The sequence below is a fragment of the Cherax quadricarinatus genome, unplaced genomic scaffold, assembly GCF_038502225.1.
Source record: "Cherax quadricarinatus isolate ZL_2023a unplaced genomic scaffold, ASM3850222v1 Contig240, whole genome shotgun sequence".
Taxonomy (NCBI): Eukaryota; Metazoa; Arthropoda; class Malacostraca; order Decapoda; family Parastacidae; genus Cherax; species Cherax quadricarinatus.
In genome coordinates this window covers 98522-123210 of record NW_027195266.1, presented here as the reverse complement: position 1 = coordinate 123210, position 24689 = coordinate 98522, and the positions used below count along the sequence as shown (strand labels likewise).

At 38.9% G+C, this 24689-nt stretch overlaps 1 protein-coding gene across 4 annotated transcripts in view; it reads right to left on the bottom strand.

Moving 5' to 3' along the window:
• The window catches only part of LOC138850994 (tripartite motif-containing protein 59-like), a 127842-nt gene that overhangs the window by 78267 nt on the left and 24886 nt on the right, over window positions 1-24689 (bottom strand). For all 4 annotated transcript variants that reach the window (XM_070080232.1, XM_070080235.1, XM_070080233.1 and 1 more), the window contains exon 2: window positions 22941-23327. In XM_070080232.1, coding sequence (XP_069936333.1) covers window positions 22941-22943 — 3 coding nt within the window. In that variant the 5' untranslated portion in view covers window positions 22944-23327. The remainder of the gene's footprint in view (window positions 1-22940; window positions 23328-24689) is intronic.

Genomic DNA, 24689 nt, shown 5'->3' with positions numbered 1-24689 from the left:
GAGGGCATTCTTCCTACTTCCTGGACCAATAGTCTCATTGTGCCTATCCCTAAGCCCCAACAGCCTGATACATTTAGGCCGATCTCCTTAACTAGTTGTCTTTGTAAAACTTTTGAAAGAATGATACTTAACAGACTGTACTACAGAATCAGACACCAACTTTCCCCTAACCTCTATGGGTTCATGAAAGGTAAAAGTGTGCAGAACTGTATTTCCACCTTTCTCACTGCACACACCTCTACTAGTTTTACCACTTTTCTTGATCTAAAATCTGCATTTGATATTGCGAACAGAACCGTTATACTACATGAACTTGCCAAAATGAATATTGGTTGTAGCTTACTCTGCTGGATAATAGGATACCTGTCAAATAGAGTATCCTCTGTCCTTTACCAAGGCTTCAGAAGTGATTCTAAAGAAATGTCTTTAGGTACACCGCAGGGAGGAGTTCTTAGTCCCATGCTATTTAATATTCTGATTAATGCTCTCCTAAATGCTCTACCTGCCTCACCTAAACATATAGCTATAAGCTATGCTGATGATATCATGATCCATACAACAGGGCATAAGAAGATGAATATCATTCTTAATGAAGTTCAAGCAATTTGTAATCGACTAGGCCTCATAATATCTTCCTCTAAAACAAAGATATTAACAAGCAAATGACATCCCCCACCCATCTATTTGCAGGGTGAAATCATTAGCTACGTTAAAACTGACAGATATCTTGGTGTAGATGTACCCTTTAACAAATCCACTATACCACAACTAAACAAGAAATGTAAAGCTAGGCTAACTGCTCTCAAAGCTGTTGCTGGCTACAATCCCAACTATGGTGCTAATGTGAGAATCGTGAGAATGATGTACATAGCCTATGTTAGGTCCTTAACCCTTTCAGGGTCCAAGGCCAAAATCTGAAGTCACGCACCAGTGTCCAAGAAATTTTGAAAAAAAAATTATTTTTTCTTACAGAATTAAAGAGAATATTTTTGTGAAGGTAATAAAACAAAAAAAAATTAAAATCTGATCATTACTTACCGAGATACAGTGCCAAGAAGTTTATAGAAAATGATGTGGTGGCGGCAACATCGACGAATTCCACATACGCGTATTATATTATTTTGTTGTTTTAGTTGTTTTTTCTTTTCTTTTCCAATTTTTTTCTATTCCTACTAACATTTGGGGCCTGAGAGACCAATACTGTATATAATTGATATATATATACTCACTGTATTGAACACAATAACCGCACTAAAGTTATTATCATATTATTGTTTACCACTGTTGTTTATTACAATAAACATGCACAAATATTGTATAATACTAATGTTCTATCATATATTTACATATTTACAATCACTGGACATGGTTTTAGAACTGCTGGAGCTTGTGGAACTCCTTGAAACAAGGCACCATGCACAGAGGCACCTTACATTCCTCACACATAAACCGAGTGTCTTTGCGTCTTTGTTGCCGTCGTTTTGTTTGTGCACAGACAATGCATCTCTTCTGAGCAAATTTCTTTTGAGTTGAAGGAAGCTGTATTATGAAATGATCACCTTCTCTCCTCAAACGCTTGGGTATATTGTGATGAATTCGAGGACCATGTTGTATTGCAGGTGTTGTTACCTGGTACTTCATTATGAGTTGTCTGACAACAGACAAACAAAATTCACCATACGGTGGTCTGTTACCAGTCTTTATTTGGTACATATTATATGCATTCAGCATTGAAATGTCCATGAGATGGAAGAAAAGTTTCATGTACCACTTGTAACTCTTACGAACACAGTCAACAAAACCAATCTGCATGTCACACTTGTCAACCAAGCGCATGTTTTGTGTATAATCAATCACTGACACTGGTTTTCGAATACGTTCATTAGTCACTCGATCAACTTTGCCACTGTCTTGCATTTCATTACGGTGAATGGTTGTCAACAATGTGACATCTCGTTTGTCATGCAACCGTAATGCCATGATGTCATTGGCAGTAAACACCTGCACATCATCACCACGAACACCTGCATTGAGCCTGGGCATATGTTTACGATTAGAACGCACTGTGCCACACACATCTGTCTTGTTCACTCGCATGAAATCACTGAGTAATGGGCTTGTGTACCAGTTATCGGTATATAATGTATGGCCCTTACCAAGATAAGGTGCCATCATGTTTCTCACTACGTCACCTGAGATACCCAATAACATCTTGGTATCTTTCAATGTTTTACTACCCGTGTATACAACAATATCCAACACCAGGCCACTGTCACAATCACAGAGTACAAACAATTTTATACCAAAGCGGTTCCTCTTGCTCGGTATATACTGCTTGAATGACAGTCTACCTTTGAACAAAATCAAAGACTCGTCAATTACAAGATTCTTGAATGGATAAAAGTATATCCTGAACTTTTGTTTGAGATACATGAAAACATTTCTAATCTTGTATAACCTGTCACTTCTGTCAGGCCTGGTTTTGTCAGAGAAGTCCAACAAACGTAACAGTAAGATAAACCTGTTCACTGGTATTATTTCACTGAAGGATGGGGTACAAATTAGCCGATCTGTGGACCAGTATGCTTTTATATTATGCTTATAGACGTGAGGCATAAGCATTATTGTTGCAAAAAGCAAATACATTTCTGCAACAGTCGTCTCTTTCCACCTGTGTAGTCTTGACTGTGGTGATAAGATCGTATTTGCCATGGTATACTGAAAATACTTATTACTTTCCCTGACAATAATTTCCATCAATGGCTAGTCAAAGAATAATTCAAAGAATTCCAGTTCATTGGCCGTGGTTCCAAGGGGACAGGTAGGTAGAATTCCACTTTGAGAGTCATCAAAGTGGTGAGGGCTGGGAACAAAATTGGGATTTTGCTGCCAATCCCAGATACGGTTTGCTGGTGGATACTGGACATCATAGGCTGGTTGTACGGGTGGTTGTGGTTGTGGCGGGCTGGTGGGTGACGCTCCGCTTTGTCCTTGAACTGACGAGTCAGCAGCGTGGGTCCCCGCGTGGCACAGTGAGTCACGCATGGCGGTGCCACTACCACCACCAGCACCACTAACACCATCCACTGATGCCTGTGGCCCATCCATGCCAAATGTAGCCACATCATCCTCACTATCACTACCTAAAACGGGTGTAGGGCCACGGGATGTACTCCGGGATGTACTCCGGGATGTACTCCGGGATGTACTCCGTCCCCTGGGCACAGCATAGGGTACACTACCCGAGTGCATGCAGCGGCGAACATACCAACGCTTCACTGGTGAATATGTTTCCTCACTATCACTACTCGAATGATCGTCGAGCGCAATAAAATCACAATCCATGTCAGAATCAGCGTCATTACTGAAGTCAGAGGCCTGGCCATGGGAAAATATTAGTTTTCTCTTACGTTTAGGAACACCCGACCGTGAGTCACGAGTGCCCACACCAGAGGTAGAAGGTCGAGGATCGTCAGGGTTTTCTGCACTATTATCGATATCCTGGTCATTATTTTCGGTCACTAACTTATCAAAGCCGTAGAATTCATCTTTATTTCCACTTCCATCAGTGTCAGAACTATCAGACAGGAAGAGGAGAGTCCCAATTTTCCGGGGAGTGAGAGCTGACTTGCGACGAGGCATGGTGAACAAGGGTGAATGAGCCAGCGTTCCCACAATGCTATGCAGGCGCCTAGATTTTTTGTTTATGGCGCACACCCATGGCGCAGACCCATTCTCTCACATGTAGGCCTATGAGCGCTTTCACGCTAAATTTGACGGCGCTAGAATTTTGGCATAGATCTACGGTTTGGACACTCACCGAAAAGCCGTAGATCTACGGGACGGACCCTGAAAGGGTTAATTGATTATGCTGCTCCCATGTTGATATTAGCTAGAGAAAGTTCTCTCCGACCCTTGGAGTTAATGCAAAATGAAGCTCTCAGGATTATTCTTGGCTGTCCCAGATCTACAAAAGTTCTTAACATGAGGAAGGAGCTTGGTATTTCTAGTATCAATGATAGGATTGTTGAAATTAACACTGTACTCGGTATTAGAATGTTGAGAAACGAACCAGACACTGTCACAGTGAATCTTACCAAGTGTCTAGAGGTAAATACACACAGATCTAAATGGATTGTGAAAACGTGCACTTGCATTAAGTTTTATAACCTGCATGAACTGTATCACTGTAGGCAACAAGAGCATTTCACCCCTCCATGGAAGATGTGTTCATTTAATATCACATACCTACAAGTCCCTCCCAAGAAGCTCATTGCTAGTAATCCCTTCCTTAAATCTCTTGTTAGAGCAACTGCTCAAGAAGAAATTTCTCACTTACCTGGTAGTAATAAGTTATCACAAGTTATATACACTGATGGATCTAAACAGGAGTCTTCTGGCAGGGCTGCATCTGCTCTTGTTGCCACCTCCCTAGTTAAGAACGATAATAAATTTGTTGAGTTAGGCATAAGAATTAACAACTGGGCGTCTACACTGCAAACTGAATTGTTTGCAATCCTAATGGCGCTAAAGCTAACCTATGACACTGAGCTTGACTCTGTCATCATTACTGATTCTATGTCATCATTGAAGGCTCTTGACTCATATAATGACTCCAACAACATGCTCATTGGAGAAGCCAGGTATAGATACTCAAAAATTAGGGACAAAGGAATTAATGTACAATTGCTATGGATCCCATCACACATTGGATTACTCCTTCATGATAAAGTTGATATGTTAGCTAAGAAGAGTACCCAGAAGGAGAATGTAGACTATAACTTTGGTATAACTGTGTCTAGCATTAGGAATAATATTAGGAGAGAAGTAAATAATGAAAATGATTGTTATAGGAATGCAGTTAGAAGCCTGAGTAGATCTATAACCCACTATGATAACATGAACGTAGATAAGTATGTTTATGGAGCAACTTGCAATGTGAACAGACTGACTGATGTTGTAGTGGGCAGGCTTAGGCTTGGTTACAAGTACTTCTGGCAGTTTGGGAGACACACAGATGATGATCAAACTAAATGTAAATTATGTGATCAGGCATATGGTCACTCTCTTGAACACTATGTGCTTAATTGTCCACTCATTGAGGAATACAGAGACAGACAGTATAATAACCTATGTGACATGTCAAGATATCTTATTAATGAAAATAAGATACCAGATATACTAAGCAAATTTCCTAAATTTGCTTGTAACAGATAAATGAACTATAGATATGTAGATATAAATCCATATGTATTCCTGTTAACCCTTTGGGGCCTAGTTCCTAGGCCTTTAGTGTATCCATATGCTCTCGCGCTACTGTCCACAGGATGGATATGGGGTGCACAATAAACTAGCCACTTCGGTGGCAAAATGTAAAAAAAAAAAAAAAAATCTCTGTGAAAAATTACCTCCTGGAAAGATATTGTCACTCAAGTGCCTCCTGGTAATGGACAATGCTCCTGCTCATCCTCATGACTTGCAAGAGCAAATTGCAGGGAAGTTTAGCTTTGTTAAAGTGAAGTTTTTGCCTCCTAATACAACTCCTCTCCTCCAGCCCATGGACCAGCAGGTCACTGCAAACTTCAAAAAACTCTACACAAAAGCAGTAATTCAAAAGTGCTTTAAAGTGACCTCATACACTGAACTGACCCTAAAAGAGTTTTGGAAAGATCACTTCAATATCCTCAGTTGCATAAACCTTGCAGGTAAGGCTTGGGAGGGAGTGACTTGCAGGATTTTGAACTCTGCTTGGAGAAAACTGTGGCCACAATGTGTACAAGAGAGGGATTTTGAAGGGCTTGGGGATAACCCTCAGGAACCTATGCCAGTAGTGGAAGCTATTGTGTCATTGGGGAAGTCCATGGGGTTGGAGATTTGTAGCAAGGATGTGGAAGAGTTGGCGAAGAATGACAATGAAAAACTAACCACTGCAGACCTGCAAGAGCTTGAGGTGCATCAGCAACAGATTACAGCTCAGGAATGTGCTTCAGAGCAGAAGGAAGAGAGATGGAGGAAGCTGCCTTCATCAAGGATTAAGGAAATGTGTACAATGTTCACCAAGGTGCAAGCATTTATGGGTTAATTTTATCCTCTCACAGCTGTTGCAAGCCATATTGGCAACATGTACAATGACACTCTTGTGTCCCATTTAAGGGAAATCCTGAGGGGACGTGAAAAACAGAGCTCTCTGGAAAATATTTTGTGCAACAAGGGCCCAGTGACTTTCAAGCTGGTCCTAGTGGCATAAAAAAACAAATAAGGGAGGTAACCCCACCGAAGGACTTGGTACTTGAAGTCTTTGTGGAAGGGGATTTCCCTTCCAAGCAATAGGAAACTTGAATCTCTCCTGCTGCTGGCACATCACTCATCAACAACTCCAAAATAATGGTAAGTGACATTTAATTATTGTTTATTTTGCATGTACCGTTCGTTTCTGTGTAGGGAAATGTATGTTTCATATAAAAGAAAATTATTTTGTTTAATCCTTTTGGGTGCCTGGAATGGATTAATTGGATTTCCATTATTTCTTATGGGTAAAATTAATTCAGTTAAAGGCTAAATCGGTTAAAGGCTAGTCCACTGTACTTAACTTTAATACCAATATGCTCCATACTCTGTAACAATAGAGTTTTGAATTAATCTTAGTCTTCCCAAAATGCCCAGTCATGCTAGGTGTGATAGTGGCCCTCTCTTTAATTAGTATTATATGTAAACCAGACAATATCCTATATGTAAACCATGAATTGTAATCTTTATAGAGAATAAACTTGATTGTTTGATTGAATGATTGATTTGAACTGTAGTATCCTGGCAAAACAAGTGATGAATTGAGTGATGGTGAAATTATTTCTTCTTTCTTGGTCACCCAACCTTAGTGGGAGAAGGCTGTTATGTCTTAAAAAAAAAGTATATGGGATAGAAATGAATAATAAGGCAAATGTAAATTAAAAGTTTAAGTGAGCTGGGTCAGTGGCAGCAGCAATAGCAAAATCCTTGTTCCTCTATTTTACTTCCACCAGAGGCTCCTAACAACACTGTGATGGCCTAGTAAAGACCCATATAACACTGGCATGTGTAGAGACCCAGAATGATATAAATCAACTACAGAAATCACCCAAAAATATGCAATATTACCAACTAAGAATACTTGTGTTACCACCACCTTCCACACTGCCAGGTGAAGTGTAACTTCATAACATCTACCCATTACCCATCACCTACAATTTATCTGAAACCACTGTCAATGGTCAGGGGTCTGGGCAAAAACAGAAGATCCAGTAACAACCAAAGACTCCTAACACCACAGGTGAGAGAAACATTACTACTAGTAAAACATTTCCTACTGTCAGCCAGGACACAACCCTCACCATGCACCACCATAACACTTGCCAAACAACAACAAACATGGCCACCACCACAAACATCCGAGATAATTCTTTCCATGGATTTGACATGAACATTACTGACCCAGAAATAGCTAAATTCGTTAGGATCCAGAATAAAAAAATCATCATTTTAACTCAGGAAATGCAGGAACTTAAAACCTCCAATGACATGTTAACCCGGGAAATTAAGGAATTACAAACATCCAATACACAATACCTTGGCGAGATCACACATCTTGAACAAAAAATAAATACCCACACCCAGTCCGATGACACCATCAACCACCTAAAAGATCAAGTTTTCCAACTAAACACCAACATCAAGAATGAAAGAGCAAGAGTGGACTTACAACTTAGCAATGTTATGAACAACTTCCAAGACCACTTCGACCAACAACAACTGTCAGATTCAGTTGTAGTAAATAGCAGCCTTCTACTACCAACTATAACTCATGAAACATGTAAACAAACCACCCTACAATTTACCCAAGATCATCTCATCGTACCTACTGATGACATAAAGGAGTGTAAAGTGATAGGTTATCAAACTGGGAAGAAATCAGTGATACTAAAGTTCAACTTTAGCTCACAAATTAATGAACTATTAAGGATAACTGTTAATATGAAAACAGATGTTGATGTCAATGAGTGCCTGACCAAAATAAGACAAAATTTCCACTACAGATTAATAAAGCTACGATACGACTGAAAAATCCACCAGTGCTTTGCAAGTGATGGAAAAACTTGCAATAAAGAAGGAATCAACAGGAAGGGGATATTTCAATACTACTGAACTCAGTAGAAATTAAATAAAAAAATTCTAAGTGATGCTGGTTTAACTGAGTCAGAATAAAATTCAGTTTGTACCCACTTTCCACAAGTAGTGTTATGAAACCCCTATTTTTTTTATCCAATTATTTTCTATAAAACCTAATCCTTATTACCATATTGTCAGTCTGAAAGCAGTGAATTGCCTAAGATGTCTAATCACTACCTTATAGTTTACACTCTTGTTAGACACCAAGATCACCATCTTGTTTGCCTAAAAATGTATACAATTCAATTTTTTTATATTTGTACAATATTCTATTTTTTTTATATTTGTAACTGTCTTTTACCATCCTCCATTAGTACAGAACTATATTTTTTTGCTGTCTAGTGTATGCAGTCTATAACAGAGTTAGTGCAATACAAAACAAAGTTAGGTACTACTGTTTTAAAATCTATTTTTTTTTCTTACTGTCTACTGTATAAAGTTAATCATAGCATTAGTGCAATAACTGTTAGGTGCTATTGATATACTTAGTCTTAATAGCACATTATATTTTACTATTATTATTTCACTATATGTCTATTAGGTTTTATAATCTACTGAAACAATATACACTTACACCATTATTGTTCAATCAACCCATTTTTACAGACATTAATGTTACCCCTTATTACCTTTCTGCAATTAATTATCATTTAAATATTTATCAGTTAACCCCAAATGCTCAATGCTGACATCAACCCTGAACTGAACCTATATAATCTAAATCCCAGCCACCATTCAACTGAAAGCAATTGCCTTTACTACACAGCAACAGAAGCCAGTATTGTCCTAAGCATTGCCAGATATATTACAGTTTTGAATTACAATATTAGATTCTAAGTAAATACTATAATGACCTCCTGGCACTCTTAGATTAATTAAAGACAATCTTCTTTTGTATTATTCTTAATGAAACCTGGCTTAAGCAAGACACAATAGACATCTACACACTACCAGGATACACAGCAATCCACAACTGCAGACCAGAACAAATTGTGGGAGATATTGCCATCTGTTATTCTAATGAACTATCATGTAGCAACACCATATCTTTCAATGATGAGTATGGTGAATATATATTCACATATTGGGCCATATACAGGATGCCTCATATTAATATCCCAGCCTTTAGTGATAAACTAAAAACACTGATTACAGATACACAAATAAATAAGCACCACCTACTACTAGCAGGAGACTTCAGCATCAACTTTGATCTAACAGATGACCAACCTGTTGTTGACTTCATTAACAATATTAACAATACACTACTCATACCAGTAATTACAAAATCAACAAGACTGAGATGAGTGCAACTATAATTGACCACATATGGACAAACATACTAGCCCCCCTTAAAGTTGGGATAATCATGGACAACACTACTGACCACTACACAACTTTCCTCCTAACAAATGTATGTAAACAATCAATGGAATATAATAAGTTCTCCTTTCTACTCCATGATGAAGCATCAATAAGTAACTTCACTGCAGAACTAAGCTCAGTTGACTCTCTTACAGAACTTTCCAATGTTGTTGGTATCAATGAATGGGTAGAGATATTTCTAAACAAAATTCAAAGATAATATAACAAACATTGTCCCATAAAAACTAAACAGATCACCAATATAATACTAAGTTGTCCATGGCTTACTAACAGCATCCTAAGATCCATCAATATGAAACATCAATATGAGAAACAATATAGAAGGGGCTTAATAACTAAACAATTTATCAAACACTATACATCAGTCCTCACCAAATTAATCAGAAAGTTCAAGCAACTATAGTATTCTAATAGATTTACTGAAATGAGAGGAGACATAAAAGAGACCTGGAAAACACTCTCAGACCCTGGGCACCACAAACTGAACAGAGCTAGTAATATTGTACTAAATGAAACAAACCAAAACTCCAGCCTGCTAATACAGCTAACAAGTTAAATGGTTTCTTCTCAATCACAGGATCAATTCTCACAAGTAAAATTCCAACTGCCAATGACTGAGTTAATGATTATCTAGGTGGAAACTTCCCAACATCCCTCTATCTTACACCAACACAGCCCACTGAAGTTACCATAATTATTAACTCTTTAAAAAACAAATCAGAAAATGTAATCCAAGTACCACTACTACTGTATAAATGAGCGGCTCGAATCCTTTCACCTACCATTGCATTATTCTTCAACAAATTACTAGACACCAACACTTTCTTGGCATCACTCAAGCTAGCAAGGATTACACCAGTACACGAAGGTGGTGGCCCAGCAGATGTAAGCAATTATACACCAATATCAAACTTGCCTTTACTTTCCAAAATATTTGAGAAAATCATATACTAATGCTTATTTATACTCCTTCATAACATCACAAAGCATCCTTAACCCATGCCAGTTTGGCTTCAGGAGAAACAAAAGCACAAATAACACAATAATAAAAATGCTAGACCTACTTTACACAGCACTGGACTCTTTATTGACCTCAAGAAAGCTTTTCATACAGTAGATCAGAGCATCCTACTCCTCATGCTTGATCATTATAGCATAAAAGGCCATGGAACTGCATTTATCAACTCCTACCTAACTAATAGAAAGCAATACGTCTCTGTCATTGACACAACCTCTTCAACAAGACCCCTGGACACTGGTGTACCACAAGGTAGCATTCTTGGCCCCCTCCTTTTCCTTTTATACATAAATGATATTCCAAGCACATCACAACAACTTACATCTATTCTCTTTGCTGACAACATGACTTTTGTCATCTCCCACCCAAATCTAGCCTCACTCAACACTATTGTTAATGAGGAACTCGCAAAAATAGCAACCAGGCTGAGCATCAGTAAACTCACACTTAATATGGACAAAACTTTTAACATTATATTTGGGAGTAGAGCAAATGAGTTCCAACTAAACATTATGCTGAACAACACCCTTATTGCTCAACATAATGATTGAAAATTCCTGGGTCTGCACCTTGATAGTAACCTGAAATTCAACACAACAAAGTTTCTGAAACAGTTGGCATCCTCTCAAAGATACATTACTATGTACCACAAACAGCACTACTTATACTATACTAATCACTGATCTATCCATACCTCACCTATGCTATTTGTGCCTGGGGTTCCACAATGAAAAGCCACCTAAAATCAATAACACAACATAAAGCCGCAGTGCAAACGATCACACAATCCACTGCTAGACAACACAACCCCCCACTCTTCAAAGACCTATACCCACTCAATATACAAAATATTCACTCGATCTATTGTGCAACCCACATTTACAGAATAATCAATTCTAATATAAATCCCAACCTGAAATGCTTTCTTGACAGTTGCAATAGGGCTCAGACACAACACTAGGCACAAAAACCTCTATGACACTCCGTGTGTCAGGCTGAATCTTTTCAAAAAAAACTCTGTACATTGAAGAGCCCAAAATCTAGAACTCCCTGCCAGAAATCTCCAGAATCACTGGCTCAGCTAGCATTTTTATAACTACAGTTAAAAAACACTTTATCTGCTCAGCCTATCACAGCCCATCATAAATACATATGTAAAAACTATATACGTACATTCATTTGATCAATATCATGAACATAGGTAAAACTTTCTCATCGATATATACTTACTCTCAATATCTGTATTCATCTCAGATGTTAATCACTCCATTGTGTCTACCTAAGGTTAACCCTTTGAGGGTTTTGGTCGTACTAGTACGTCTTACGCGTAGGGGTTTTTGACGTACTAGTACTCATAAATTCTAGCGGCCTCATATCTAGTGGGAGAAAGCTGGTAGGCCTTCATATGAAAGAATGGGTCTATGTGGTCAGTGTGCACAGTCTAAAAAAAATCCTGCAGCACACAGTGCATAATGAGAAAAAAAAAACTTTGACCATTTTTTTTAATAAATCAGCGACTTTGCAGTGTATTTTCGTATGGTATTTATTGTTGTATTCTAGTTTTCTTGGTCTCATTTTATAGAATGGAAGACATATTACAGAAATTGAGATGATTTTGACTGGTTTTACAATGAAAGGTGCCTTGAAATTGAGCTCAAAGTAGCAGAAATGTTCGATTTTTACCAAACTTCAAAAGTAAACAAATCGTGCCAAGCGTGCAATACACGTCAACTGGTGAGTCTAATATTCTTTCACAAGTGCACCAATAATATTTATACCATTTTTTACACTAATGCAGTAGTCTGCATAACAGTAAATCTTATATTTTTTGTGAGAATAAAAATTCAAAGTGGAAAGCAAAAGAATATAAGAGGGGCCTTGAGACGTGACTAATGACTAGAGGAAATGTCATTTTAGTGCCAGGAATATCTTTCTTGTTTATTCTGGACCCTATTCGGAAATTGGCATCTTTTGAAATTTGTGTGAAATTGGCAAAATTGCTAAATTCTGACCACTGTACTGGATAGTTGAATTTATAAATGGGTGGTTTCTTGCACTCATTCGATAGAAAAAATGGAGTTCTAGCGGAATATTCATGTTTTTTGTCGACTAGTACAGTGAAATTGGCCGAAAATGGGGCTCAAAGTGGGCAAAATCGCCGATGCGTAAACATCGCCGAGACCACTAACTTTGCGAGAGCATAATTCCGTAAGTTTTCTATCAAATTTCAAACTTTTGGTGTCTTTATGATCGGGAAAAGATTCTCTATCTTTTCATAAGAGAAAATAATTTTTTTTTTTTTTAAATTTGGCCGACCCTGAGAACGAGTTTGGGAGAGGGCCTGTCGACCCTCAAAGGGTTAATACAGTGGACCCTCAGTTATCAACCGTAATTCATTCCAGAAGGGCGGCCTAAGATTGAAATGGCCAAAAACCAAAATAATATTTCCCATATGAATAAATGATAATACAATTAATTCGTTCCAGACAAAAATAGTCACAAAAAATATTTTTTTAACAATTATATAAGTATTACATACCTCTATTGAAGACTAATGCTGGCTTCTGGAAGACAAGGAGGAGGAAAGAGGGAGGAGTTAGTGTTTGTAATAGGAATTCCCCTCCATAAAGACTTCATGTAGCAAAGCCATCTCTGGGGTTACATCCCTTCTTTGTCTTTTAACCCTTTGAGGGTTTTCGTCGTACTAGTACGTCTTACGCGTAGGGGTTTTTGACGTACTAGTACTCATAAATTCTAGCGACCTCAAATCTAGTGGGAGAAAGCTGGTAGGCCTTCATATGAAAGAATGGGTCTATGTGGTCAGTGTGCACAGTCTAAAAAAAATCCTGCAGCAAACGGTGCATAATGAGAAAAAAAAAACTTTTTCCATTTTTTTTTAATAAATCAGCGACTTTGCAGTGTATTTTCGTATGGTATTTATTGTTGTATTCTAGTTTTCTTGGTCTCATTTTATAGAATGGAAGACATATTACTGAAATTGAGATGATTTTGACTGGTTTTGCAATGAAAGGTGCCTTGAAATTGAGCTCAAAGTAGCAGAAATGTTCGATTTTTACCAAACTTCAAAAGTAAACAAATCGTGCCAAGCGTGCAATACACGTCAACTGGTGAGTCTAATATTCTTTCACAAGTGCACCAATAATATTTATACCATTTTTTACACTAATGCAGTAGTCTGCATAACAGTAAATCTTATATTTTTTGTGAGAATAAAAATTCAAAGTGGAAAGCAAAAGAATATAAGAGGGGCCTTGAGACGTGACTAATGACTAGAGGAAATGTCATTTTAGTGCCAGGAATGTCTTTCTTGTTTATTCTGGACCCTATTCCGAAATTGGCATCTTTTGAAATTTGTGTGAAATTGGCAAAATTGCTAAATTCTGACCACTGTACTGGATAGTTGAATTTATAAATGGGTGGTTTCTTGCACCCATTCGATAGAAAAAATGGAGATCTAGCGAAATATTCATGTTTTTTGTCGACTAGTACAGTGAAATTGGCCGAAAATGGGGCTCAAAGTGGGCAAAATCGCCGATCCGTAAACATCGCCGAGACCGCTAACTTTGCGAGAGCATAATTCCGTAAGTTTTCTATCAAATTTCAAACTTTTGGTGTCGTTATGATCGGGAAAAGATTCTCTATCTTTTCATAAGAGAAAATAATTTTTTTTTTTTTTAAATTTGGCCGACCCTGAGAACGAGTTTCGGAGAGGGCCTGTCGACCCTCAAAGGGTTAATGCCACTAAGCCAGCTTGAGAATCACTGGGCCTTTGTCACAACAAATCTGCCCATAGAGGTCTGTTCCTGGCATCTCTAAGATTTCGCTGAAGTGGTACAGGGTTTTGTTGCTGAACATGTTGCAGATATGACTTGTTTCAGCTTGATCAGGGTGGTATTTCTCTACAAAAGCTTGCACCCTAGTCCACACTGCACACATCACTTTAATCTCTGAAGAAGGCACCTCCTTCACTCCCTCTTCCTCCTCCTCTGAAGCAAGTTCCTCAGCTGCAGTCTGTTACTGTTTGAGTTGAAGCTCTTACAACTCTTCAGTGGTTAGCTCATCCCTGTGGTCCTCCACCAACTCTTCCACATCCTTGCCACTCACCTCCAACCCCAGGGACTTCCCAAGTGCTACAATAGAGTCCACAGGGTCGGCAGGGTCAGGATCAGCCTCAAACCCTTCAAAACCCCTCTCTAGGACACAACCTGGCCACAATTTTCTCCAAGCAGAGTTCCAAGTCTTGGAGGTTACTCCCTCCCAAGCCTTACCTATAAAGCTTATGCAATTGAGGATACTGAAGTGATTCCTCCAGAACCCTCTTAGGGTCAACTGAGTGTCTGAGATCACTTCGAAACACTTTTGAAACATTGCTTTTGTATAGAATTTTTGAAGTTAGAAATGACCTGCTGGTTCATGGGCTGGAGGAGAGGAGTAGTGTTAGGAGGCAAGAATTTCACTTATATAAACCTGAAGTCCCTAAACACTTGGTCTACCAAGTCTGGAGGATGTGCAGGAGCATTGTTCAGTATCAGGAGGCACTTGAGTGGCAATTTCTTTCCCAGGAGATATTTTTTCACACTTGGGCCAAACACATCATTAATCCACTCTTTGAAAATTTGCCTTTTGACCCATGCCTTATGTTTAGCTTTCCACATCACACACAATCTATTCTTGATAACATTGCTTTTCATGAACACTCTGGAATTTTCTGAGTGATACACCAGTAAAGGTTTCACTTTGAAATCCCCACTAGCATCACCACACAACAAAAGAGTAAGCCTGTCTCTCACAGGCTTGTGTCCTGGCAGTGCCTCTTCCTCCTGTGTGATGTAGGTCCTGTTTGGCATTTCCTTCCAAAACAGGCCTGTTTTGTCACAACTGAACACTTGTTGGGGTTTGAATCCTTCAACCTTTACAAAGCCCTTGAATTCCTGTACATTCTTTTCAGCTGCACATTTGTCAGAACTTGTAGCCTCTCTATGCCTTACAAAACTGTGTATGCCACTACACTTCTTAAATCTCTCAAACCAGCCTTTGCTGGCCCTAAAAAATTCACTACCAGCAGCACTTGTTCCAGGAGTTTTCTGTAGAAGTTCCTCATGTAACTGCCTTGCCTTCTTGCAAATAATAGATTCCATAACACTGTCTCCCACTAATTCACAATAACAACTTTTCCATCTGTTCCATTATTGGTGACTGTTGTTTCATTAGAAAAGTTACTCCTTTTGCAATGTTAATTTGTTCTTTCTTTGTCAGGATAGATGCATTTATTTGTTTTCCCTATACACCCTGGCAAGTTCCAGCACCCACATACCACCCTCATATTTTTCAATCACTTCATGCTTTAAATTCGTTGGTGTTTCTCACTTTTTTTACCACAGAAACTTTCTTTGGAACCATGGTTACTTGTTTTGCAGTTGCACTGCAAAAAAACTCACAAAAACAATGGAAAACAAGTGAAATGTTAGGATGTATGAACAGAAGCTTCCTCATGCATTGAGAGAGACAGTCAAACTGATGCACAAGTGGCCCCAGCTGGTGGATGGATGGGTTCCCAATGGTCGATCACCAAAATAATGGCCGATAACTGGGAGCCGAAAAACTGGCCAATCACCAAGTTGGCTGATAACAGGAACAGCTGTTAACCGAGGGTTCACTGTAATTAAAATTGTACATCATCTCTACTAGAGTTATTAACCCTTTGACTGTTTACGCCGTATAAATACATCTTACGCGGCACTGTTTCTGACATATATATACTCATAAATTCTAGCGGCTTCAAATCAAGCAGGAGAAATCTGGTAGGCCCACATGTGAGAGAATGGGTCTGTGTGGTCAGTGTGCACCACATAAAAAAATCCTGCAGCACACAGTGCGTAATGAGAAAAAAACTGTCCGTTTTTTTGGATTAAAATGCCGACTTTGAGGTGTATTTTAATATAGTATTTATCGTTGTATTCTCGTTTTCATGGTCTTAGGTGATAAAATGGAAGACATATTACAGAAATGGAGATGGTTTTCATTACTTTCATGATGAAAACGACCTTGAAACTGAGCTCAAAGTAGCAGAAATGTTCGATTTTTACCAATGTTCAGGAGTAAGCAAATCACACCACACGTCCAATACACGTCAATTGGGGAGTCTAATATTCTTTCACTAGTGCACTGATATTATTTATACCATTTTCAAAATAATGCAGTAGTCTGCATACCAGTAAATTTTGTATTTTCTTGAATGAATAAAAAAATCAAAATAGAAAGCAATAGTAATATACAAGGGGCTTAGAGATGTGACTAATGAACAGAGGATATGTTATTTTAGTGCCGAGAATGTCTACCTTGTTTATTCTGGACCCTATTTTGAAATTGGCATCTTTTTTGATTTGCGTGAAATTGGCAAAATTGCCAATTTCTGACCACTTTATTGGGTAGTTCAAATTGGTAAAAGGGTGGTTTCTTGTACTCAACTGATAGATAAAATGGAGTTCTAAAGAAATAGCTATGAGTTTGGTCAACTGGAACAACGGAATTGGCTAAAAACAGGGCTTAAAGTCGGCGAAATCGCCAATACGCATATGTCGCCGAGACAGCTAACTTCGCGGTAGTGTAATTCCGTGAGTTTTCGACCAAATTTCGAACTTTTGGTGTCATTACCATCGGGAAAAGATTCTCTACCATTTCATAAGAAAAAATAATTTTTTTTTCAAAAATTTTGTGACATAGAATTTCAGTTTCAGAAAGGGGCCTGCGACAGTCAAAGGGTTAAAGCCATATAGCATTACCCAACAGGATACTCAATTCTCTTGTATTCATTGTAACTCATCTAATGACTATATGAACTGTTATTGTCTTATTAACCCCTTCAGGGTCCAAGGCCAAAATCTGAAGTGGTGCCCCAGTGTCCATGAATTTTCAAAAAAAAAAAATTTTATTTTTTTCTTATGAAATGGTAGAGAATCCTTTTGTGAAGGTAATAAAACAAAAAGTACGAAATTTGATGGAAAATTGACGAAATTATGCTCTCGCAAATTTTGATGTGTCAGTGATATTTACGAATTGGCGATTTTGCCGACTTTGACTCCCATTTTAGGCCAATTACATTATTCCAGTCGACCAAATTCTTAGCTATTTCACTAGTATTACTTCTATTCAATCGATTGAGCACAAGAAATCGCCAAGTCAACTGTTTCAACTACAAAATAATGTGATTGAAAATTGGTAATTTGGCCAATTTAACACAAAGTTCAAAATACATGTATTCCAATTTCAAAATAGGCTCCAGAATAAACAATGTAAGTATTCCTGGGACTAAACTAACATTTCCTCTGTTCATTAGTTACGTTTTGAGGCTTTACAAATAAATTCCATTTTGATTTCTTATTCACATAATGAATTTTTATTCACACCAAAAAATAGAAGATTTACTGTTATGCAAAATTGCAATAATTGTATAAATATCATCACCACATTTGCAAATGTATATTAGACCCACCAGCTCATGTGTATTAGATGTGTGAGGTCGTTTGTTTACTCTTGAACATCGGCAAAATTTTAACATTTCCGCTACTTTGAGCTCAGTTTCAAGCCATTTCCAGTGCTAAAACCAATCAAAATCATCTCTATTTCTGTAATATGCCTTCCATTCTATCAAATGAGACCAAGAAATCGCAAATACAACTATAAAAAACATACGAAAAAACACTGCAAAGTCACTGTTTTAATCGAAAATCATGGTCTCAGTTTTTTTCCTCTCATTATACACAATGTGCTGCAGGATTTGTTTTATGTGGTGCACACATACCACATAGATGTATTCTCTCATATCTAGGCCCAAATGTACCACTCACAGTTTATCAGAGTGAGCTGAGCTCATGACGTAGATCTACGGTTTGGACCCTGAACGTAAAGCCGTAGATCTACGGGACGGACCCTGAAAGGGTTAATCTTAAGTTAATTTTAAGTATGCCTCAAATGCTCTGCATACACATCACACACAATCTATTCTTGACAACATTGCTTTTCGTGAACACTCTGGGATTTTCTGAGTGATACACCAGTAAAGGTTTCTCTTTGAAATCCCCACTAGCATCACCATACAACAAAAGAGTAAGCCTGTCTTTCACAGGCTTGTGTCCTGGCAGTGCCTCTTCCTCCTGTGTGATGTAGGTCCTGTTTGGCATTTCCTTCCAAAACAGGCCTGTTTTGTCACAACTGAACACTTGTTGGGGTTTGAATCCTTCAACCTTTACGAAGTCCTTGAATTCCTGTACATTCTTTTCAGTTGCACATTTGTCAGAACTTGTAGCCTCTCTATGCCTTACAACACTGTGCATGCCACTACACTTCTTAAATCTCTCAAACCAGCCTTTGCTGGCCCTAAAAAATTTACTACCAGCAGCACTTGTTCCAGGAGTTTTCCATAGAAGTTCCTCATGTAACTGCCTTGCCTTCTCACAAATAATAGATCCCATAACACTGTCTCCCACTAATTGTTTTTCCTTAATTCACAATAAAAACAACTTTTCCATGTGTTCCATTATTGGTGACCGTTGTTTCATTAGAAAAGTTACTCCATTTGCAACATTAGTGTCCTTGATTTGCTCTTTCTTTGTAAGGATAAATGTAATTGTTTATTTGTTTTCCCTATACATCCTGGCAAGTTCGAGCACCCACATACCACTCTCATGACTCAAGAAATCGTAATGACACAATTGCAAACAAACCATACCCCCGGCCGGGATTGAACCCGCGGTCATAGAGTCTCAAAACTCCAGCCCGAGCTAGAGTTCGTCACGGCCACGCTAGCTGGAGATTCGTCTGTAAAAACTTGCATTTGTGGTCACAGTGGTGCCTGTGCTAACCTTCCTATGGTGTAGAAATATACCTAGTTGGATGAATCTTATTGTGGCTAGCTGGTCTAGTGGCTAAGGCAACGGGCTGGAGTTTTGAGACTCTATGACCGCAGGTTCAATCCTGGCCGAGGGTATGGTTTGTTTGCAATCGTGTCATTACGATTTCTTGAGTCATGTTGACGGCAGTGAAGGGACTTGAGCTAGAATTCGTCACGGCCACGCTAGCTGGAGATTCGTCTGTAAAAACTTGCATTTGTGGTCACAGTGGTGCCTGTGCTAACCTTCCTATGGTGTAGAAATATACCTAGTTGGATGAATCTTATTGTGGCTAGCTGGTCTAGTGGCTAAGGCAACGGGCTGGAGTTTTGAGACTCTATGACCGCGGGTTCAATCCCGGCCGGGGGTATGGTTTGTTTGCAATCGTGTCATTACGATTTCTTGAGTCATGTTGACGGCAGTGAAGGGACTTGAGCTAGAGTTCGTCACGGCCACGCTAGCTGGAGATTCGTCTGTAAAAACTTGCATTTGTGGTCACAGTGGTGCCTGTGCTAACCTTCCTATGGTGTAGAAATATACCTAGTTGGATGAATCTTATTGTGGCTAGCTGGTCTAGTGGCTAACGCGACGGGCTGGAGTTTTGAGACTCTATGACCGCGGGTTCAATCCCGGCCGGGGGTATGGTTTGTTTGCAATCGTGTCATTACGATTTCTTGAGTAATGTTGATGGCAATGAAGGGACTTGAGCTAGAGTTCGTCACGGCCATGCTAGCTGGAGATTCGTCTGTAAAAACTTGCATTTCTGGTCACAGTGGTGCCTGTGCTAACCTTCCTATGGTGTAGAAATATACCTAGTTGGATGAATCTTATTGTGGCTAGCTGGTCTAGTGGCTAACGCGACGGGCTGGAGTTTTGAGACTCTATGACCGCGGGTTCAATCCCGGCCGGGGGAATGGTTTGTTTGCAATCGTGTCATTACGATTTCTTGAGTCATGTTGACGGCAGTGAAGGGACTTGAGCTAGAGTTCGTCACGGCCACGCTAGCTGGAGATTCGTCTGTAAAAACTTGCATTTGTGGTCACAGTGGTGCCTGTGCTAACCTTCCTATGGTGTAGAAATATACCTAGTTGGATGAATCTTATTGTGGCTAGCTGGTCTAGTGGCTAACGTGACGGGCTGGAGTTTTGAGACTCCATGACCGCGGGTTCAATCCCGGCCGGGGGTATGGTTTATACCACTCTCATATTTTTCAATCACTTAATGCTTTAAATTCGATGGTGTTTCTCACTTTTTTTACCACAGGAACTTTCTTTGGAGCCATGATTACTTATTTTGCAGTTGCACTGCAAAAAAATCCACAAAAACAATGGAAAACAAGTGAAATGTTAGGATGTATGAACAGAAGCTTCCTCATGCATCGAGAGACACAGCCAAACTGATGTGCAAGTGGCCCCAGCTGGTGGATGGATGGGTCCCCAATGGTCGATCACCAAAATAATGGCCGAATACTGGGAGCCGAAAAACCGGCCGATCACTAAGTTGGCTGATAACAGGAACAGCCATTAACCGAGGGTCCACTGTAATTAAAATTGTATGTCTTCTCTACTAGAGTTATTAAAGCCACATAGCATTACCCAACAGGATATTCAATTCTCTTGTATTCATTGTAACTCATCTAATGACCATATGAACTGTTATTGTCTTATTAATCTTAAGTTAATTTTAAGTTTGCCTGAAATGCTCTGCATACAAAAGGGCTTTTGGCATGTACACCCAACTATTATTCTCCTTTGTACAAACATGTGCAGTGGACCCTCGACCAACAATATTAATCCGTTCCAGAGAGCTTATCTTTAGGCGAATTTATCGTTAGTCGAATTAATTTTCTCCATAAGAAATACAATGGACCCCCGGTTAACGATATTTTTTCATTCCAGAAGTATGTTCAGGTGCCAGTACTGACCGAATTTGTTCCCATAAGGAATATTGCGAAGTAGATTAGTCCATTTCAGACCCCCAAACATACATGTACAAATGCACTTACATAAATACACTTACATAATTGGTCGCATTGGGAGGTGATCGTTAAGCAGGGCTCCACTGTAATGGAAATCCAACTAATCCTTTCCAGACGGCCATAAGTATTAACAAAATATTTTTTTTCATGAAATATACATTTCCCTACAAAGAAAACAATGAGACATGAACAATAACTACATAAATAAATGCTAAAATGACACTTACCTTTATTGAAGAGTATTGATGAGTGATGAGATACTGTTTTTCTTGAACACTCTGGGATTTTCAGAGTGATACATGAGTAAAGGCTTCACTTTGCAATCCCCACTAGCATTGCAACAAAACATGAGAGTTAGCCTGTCTTTCATAGGCTTGTGTCCTAGGAGTGCCTTCTCCTCCTGAGTAATATAGGTCCTGTTTGGCATTTTCTTCCAGAACAGGCTTGTTTCATCACAACTGAATACTTTTTGGGGTTGGAATTTTTTAGCTTTGCCATGCCTTATCACACTGTGTATGCCAGTATGATTCTTAAATCTCTCAAACCAACCTTTGCTGGCCTTAAATTCAACAATATGAGCACTAGTTTGAGGCATTTTTTCCTGTTCACTTGGGTGTTAGTCGACTAGTGTGGGTCTCATCCTGGTGGACAAGATTAAGGACCCCAATGGAAATAAGTTAGACAGTCCGCAATGATGCACTGACTTTCTTGGGTTATCCTGGGTGGCTAACCCTCTGGGGTTAATTGTTTTTCAGTGATTGTTTCTCGTTAATCCACATCAACAACACTCTCTCCACATCTTCGAGTAGTACAGCTGATGGTGGTGCAGCAGCAGCAGCAGCTGACTGTGGAACAGCAGCAGCTGACAGTGGTGCAGCAACAGCTGATGATGGTGCAGGAGCAGGAGCTGATGGTGGTGCAGCAACAGATGACCGTTGTACGATAGTATTTCAATAGCATTTCTCACCCTTTTTACCACAGGGTTGGCACTAGAAGCTTTCTTTGGGCCCGTGGCAGTTTATTTAGCAGTTACAAGCACTAAAAACAATGGAATAATACAAAATATATTGCATGTATGCATGAAACCGTCCACCCTGGCTTGTAAACAATGGCACACTAGGTGAAGGCAAGACAGCTGAGGGGCGCTCAGCTGGACAGACAGGCAGACACATTTGGGACGAATGCTGTTAGTCGAGTTTTTCATTGTCGTTCGGGCCAAAATTTTTACGCTAAAATGCTTTGTTGGGTGATTTTTTTGTTAGACAATGCCTTCGTTGGTGGGGGTCCACTGTATCATGTCAAATCAAAATATCATTATTATAAGAAATATTTATATCTAATGATTACCTTACAAATAAATGATGAGCAAAGGCAGGTATCAAGAGCTGAAGCTCTACCTTTTCAGATATAAATGAGTGAAAATATCCAAATATAAAAATTAGCTTACCATCCTCAATGGTCCGTGAGTGAAACTTTGCTGTCGGTGGAAATGAGTGTGATGTGGTCAATGGTCCAGCAGTGGGACTGGCCAAGATGTTGCCTGTGGTCAGTGATTCCAGCAGTGGGACTGGCCAAGAAGTTGCCTGTAGTCAGTGGTCCAGCAGTAGGACTGGCCAAGATGTTGCCTGTAGTCAGTGATTCCAGCAGTTGGACTGGCCAAGAAGTTGCCTGTAGTCAGTGATTCCAGCAGTGGGACTGGCCAAGAAGTTTCCTGTAGTCAGTGGTCCAGCAGTAGGACTGGCCAAGATGTTGCCTGTGGTCAGTGGTCCAGCAGTGGGACCGGGCAGCAAGTTGCTTGTGGTTGGTAATCAATGGGTACTGGATGTAATGCTCCCTGTGTTGGGATAAACATCTTTAATTGTACTTAATACAGACAATTATAATTTTATAAATTAAGAAAGCTTAACCCTTAAGCTGTCCAAATGTAGATCTACACTCGCTCGTGTGGCGCTCTGAACGTGGATCTATGTTTGATTTTGCATGCTTTCTTGTGTAAAAAAAGGTAGATCTACGTTCGGAGTGCTACTCGAGTGAGCGTAGATCTATGTTTGGACAGTTTAAGGGTTAATTTGCAGGTTTATGTTCCATGGGCATCATGAATTATGAATACCAAATTTTTCTTGTTTCTACAACTGAAATTTTTCAGTTTCTAAATATGCTTCTCTTATTTATTGATTCTGCAGCTGATGAATATAAATAAAGATTACACCACATACAGTGAGGAATGTTGTAACAAACAATTTATACAACAAATATTTACATAAACATTAATTCTCTCCTCTGCCTCCTGTCCTGCAAGCTCAGCAACATGAAACTAGGATAAAATACAGTATTTTTTTATTTTTTTTTTGTACTAATTTGTTTTATTACAAGTATTAACCCTTTGAGGGTCGACAGGCCCTCTCCGAAACTCGTTCTCAGGGTCGGCCAAATTTAAAAAAAAAAAAAAATTATTTTCTCTTATGAAAAGATAGAGAATCTTTTCCCGATCATAACAACACCAAAAGTTTGAAATTTGATAGAAAACTTACGGAATTATGCTCTCGCAAAGTTAGCGGTCTCGGCGATGTTTACGGATCGGCGATTTTGCCCAATTTGAGCCCCATTTTCGGCCAATTTCACTGTACTAGTCGACAAAAAACATGAATATTTCGCTAGAACTCCATTTTTTCTATCGAATGGGTGCAAGAAACCACCCATTTATAAATTCATCTATCCAGTACAGTGGTCAGAATTTAGCAATTTTGCCAATTTCACACAAATTTCAAAAGATGCCAATTTCGGAATAGGGTCCAGAATAAACAAGAAAGACATTCCTGGCACTAAAATGACATTTCCTCTAGTCATTAGTCACGTCTCAAGGCCCCTCTTATATTCTTTTGCTTTCCACTTTGAATTTTTATTCTCACAAAAAATATAAGATTTACTGTTATGCAGACTACTGCATTAGTGTAAAAAATGGTATAAATATTATTGGTGCACTTGTGAAAGAATATTAGACTCACCAGTTGACGTGTATTGCACGCTTGGCACGATTTGTTTACTTTTGAAGTTTGGTAAAAATCGAACATTTCTGCTACTTTGAGCTCAATTTCAAGGCACCTTTCATTGTAAAACCAGTCAAAATCATCTCAATTTCAGTAATATGTCTTCCATTCTATAAAATGAGACCAAGAAAACTAGAATACAACAATAA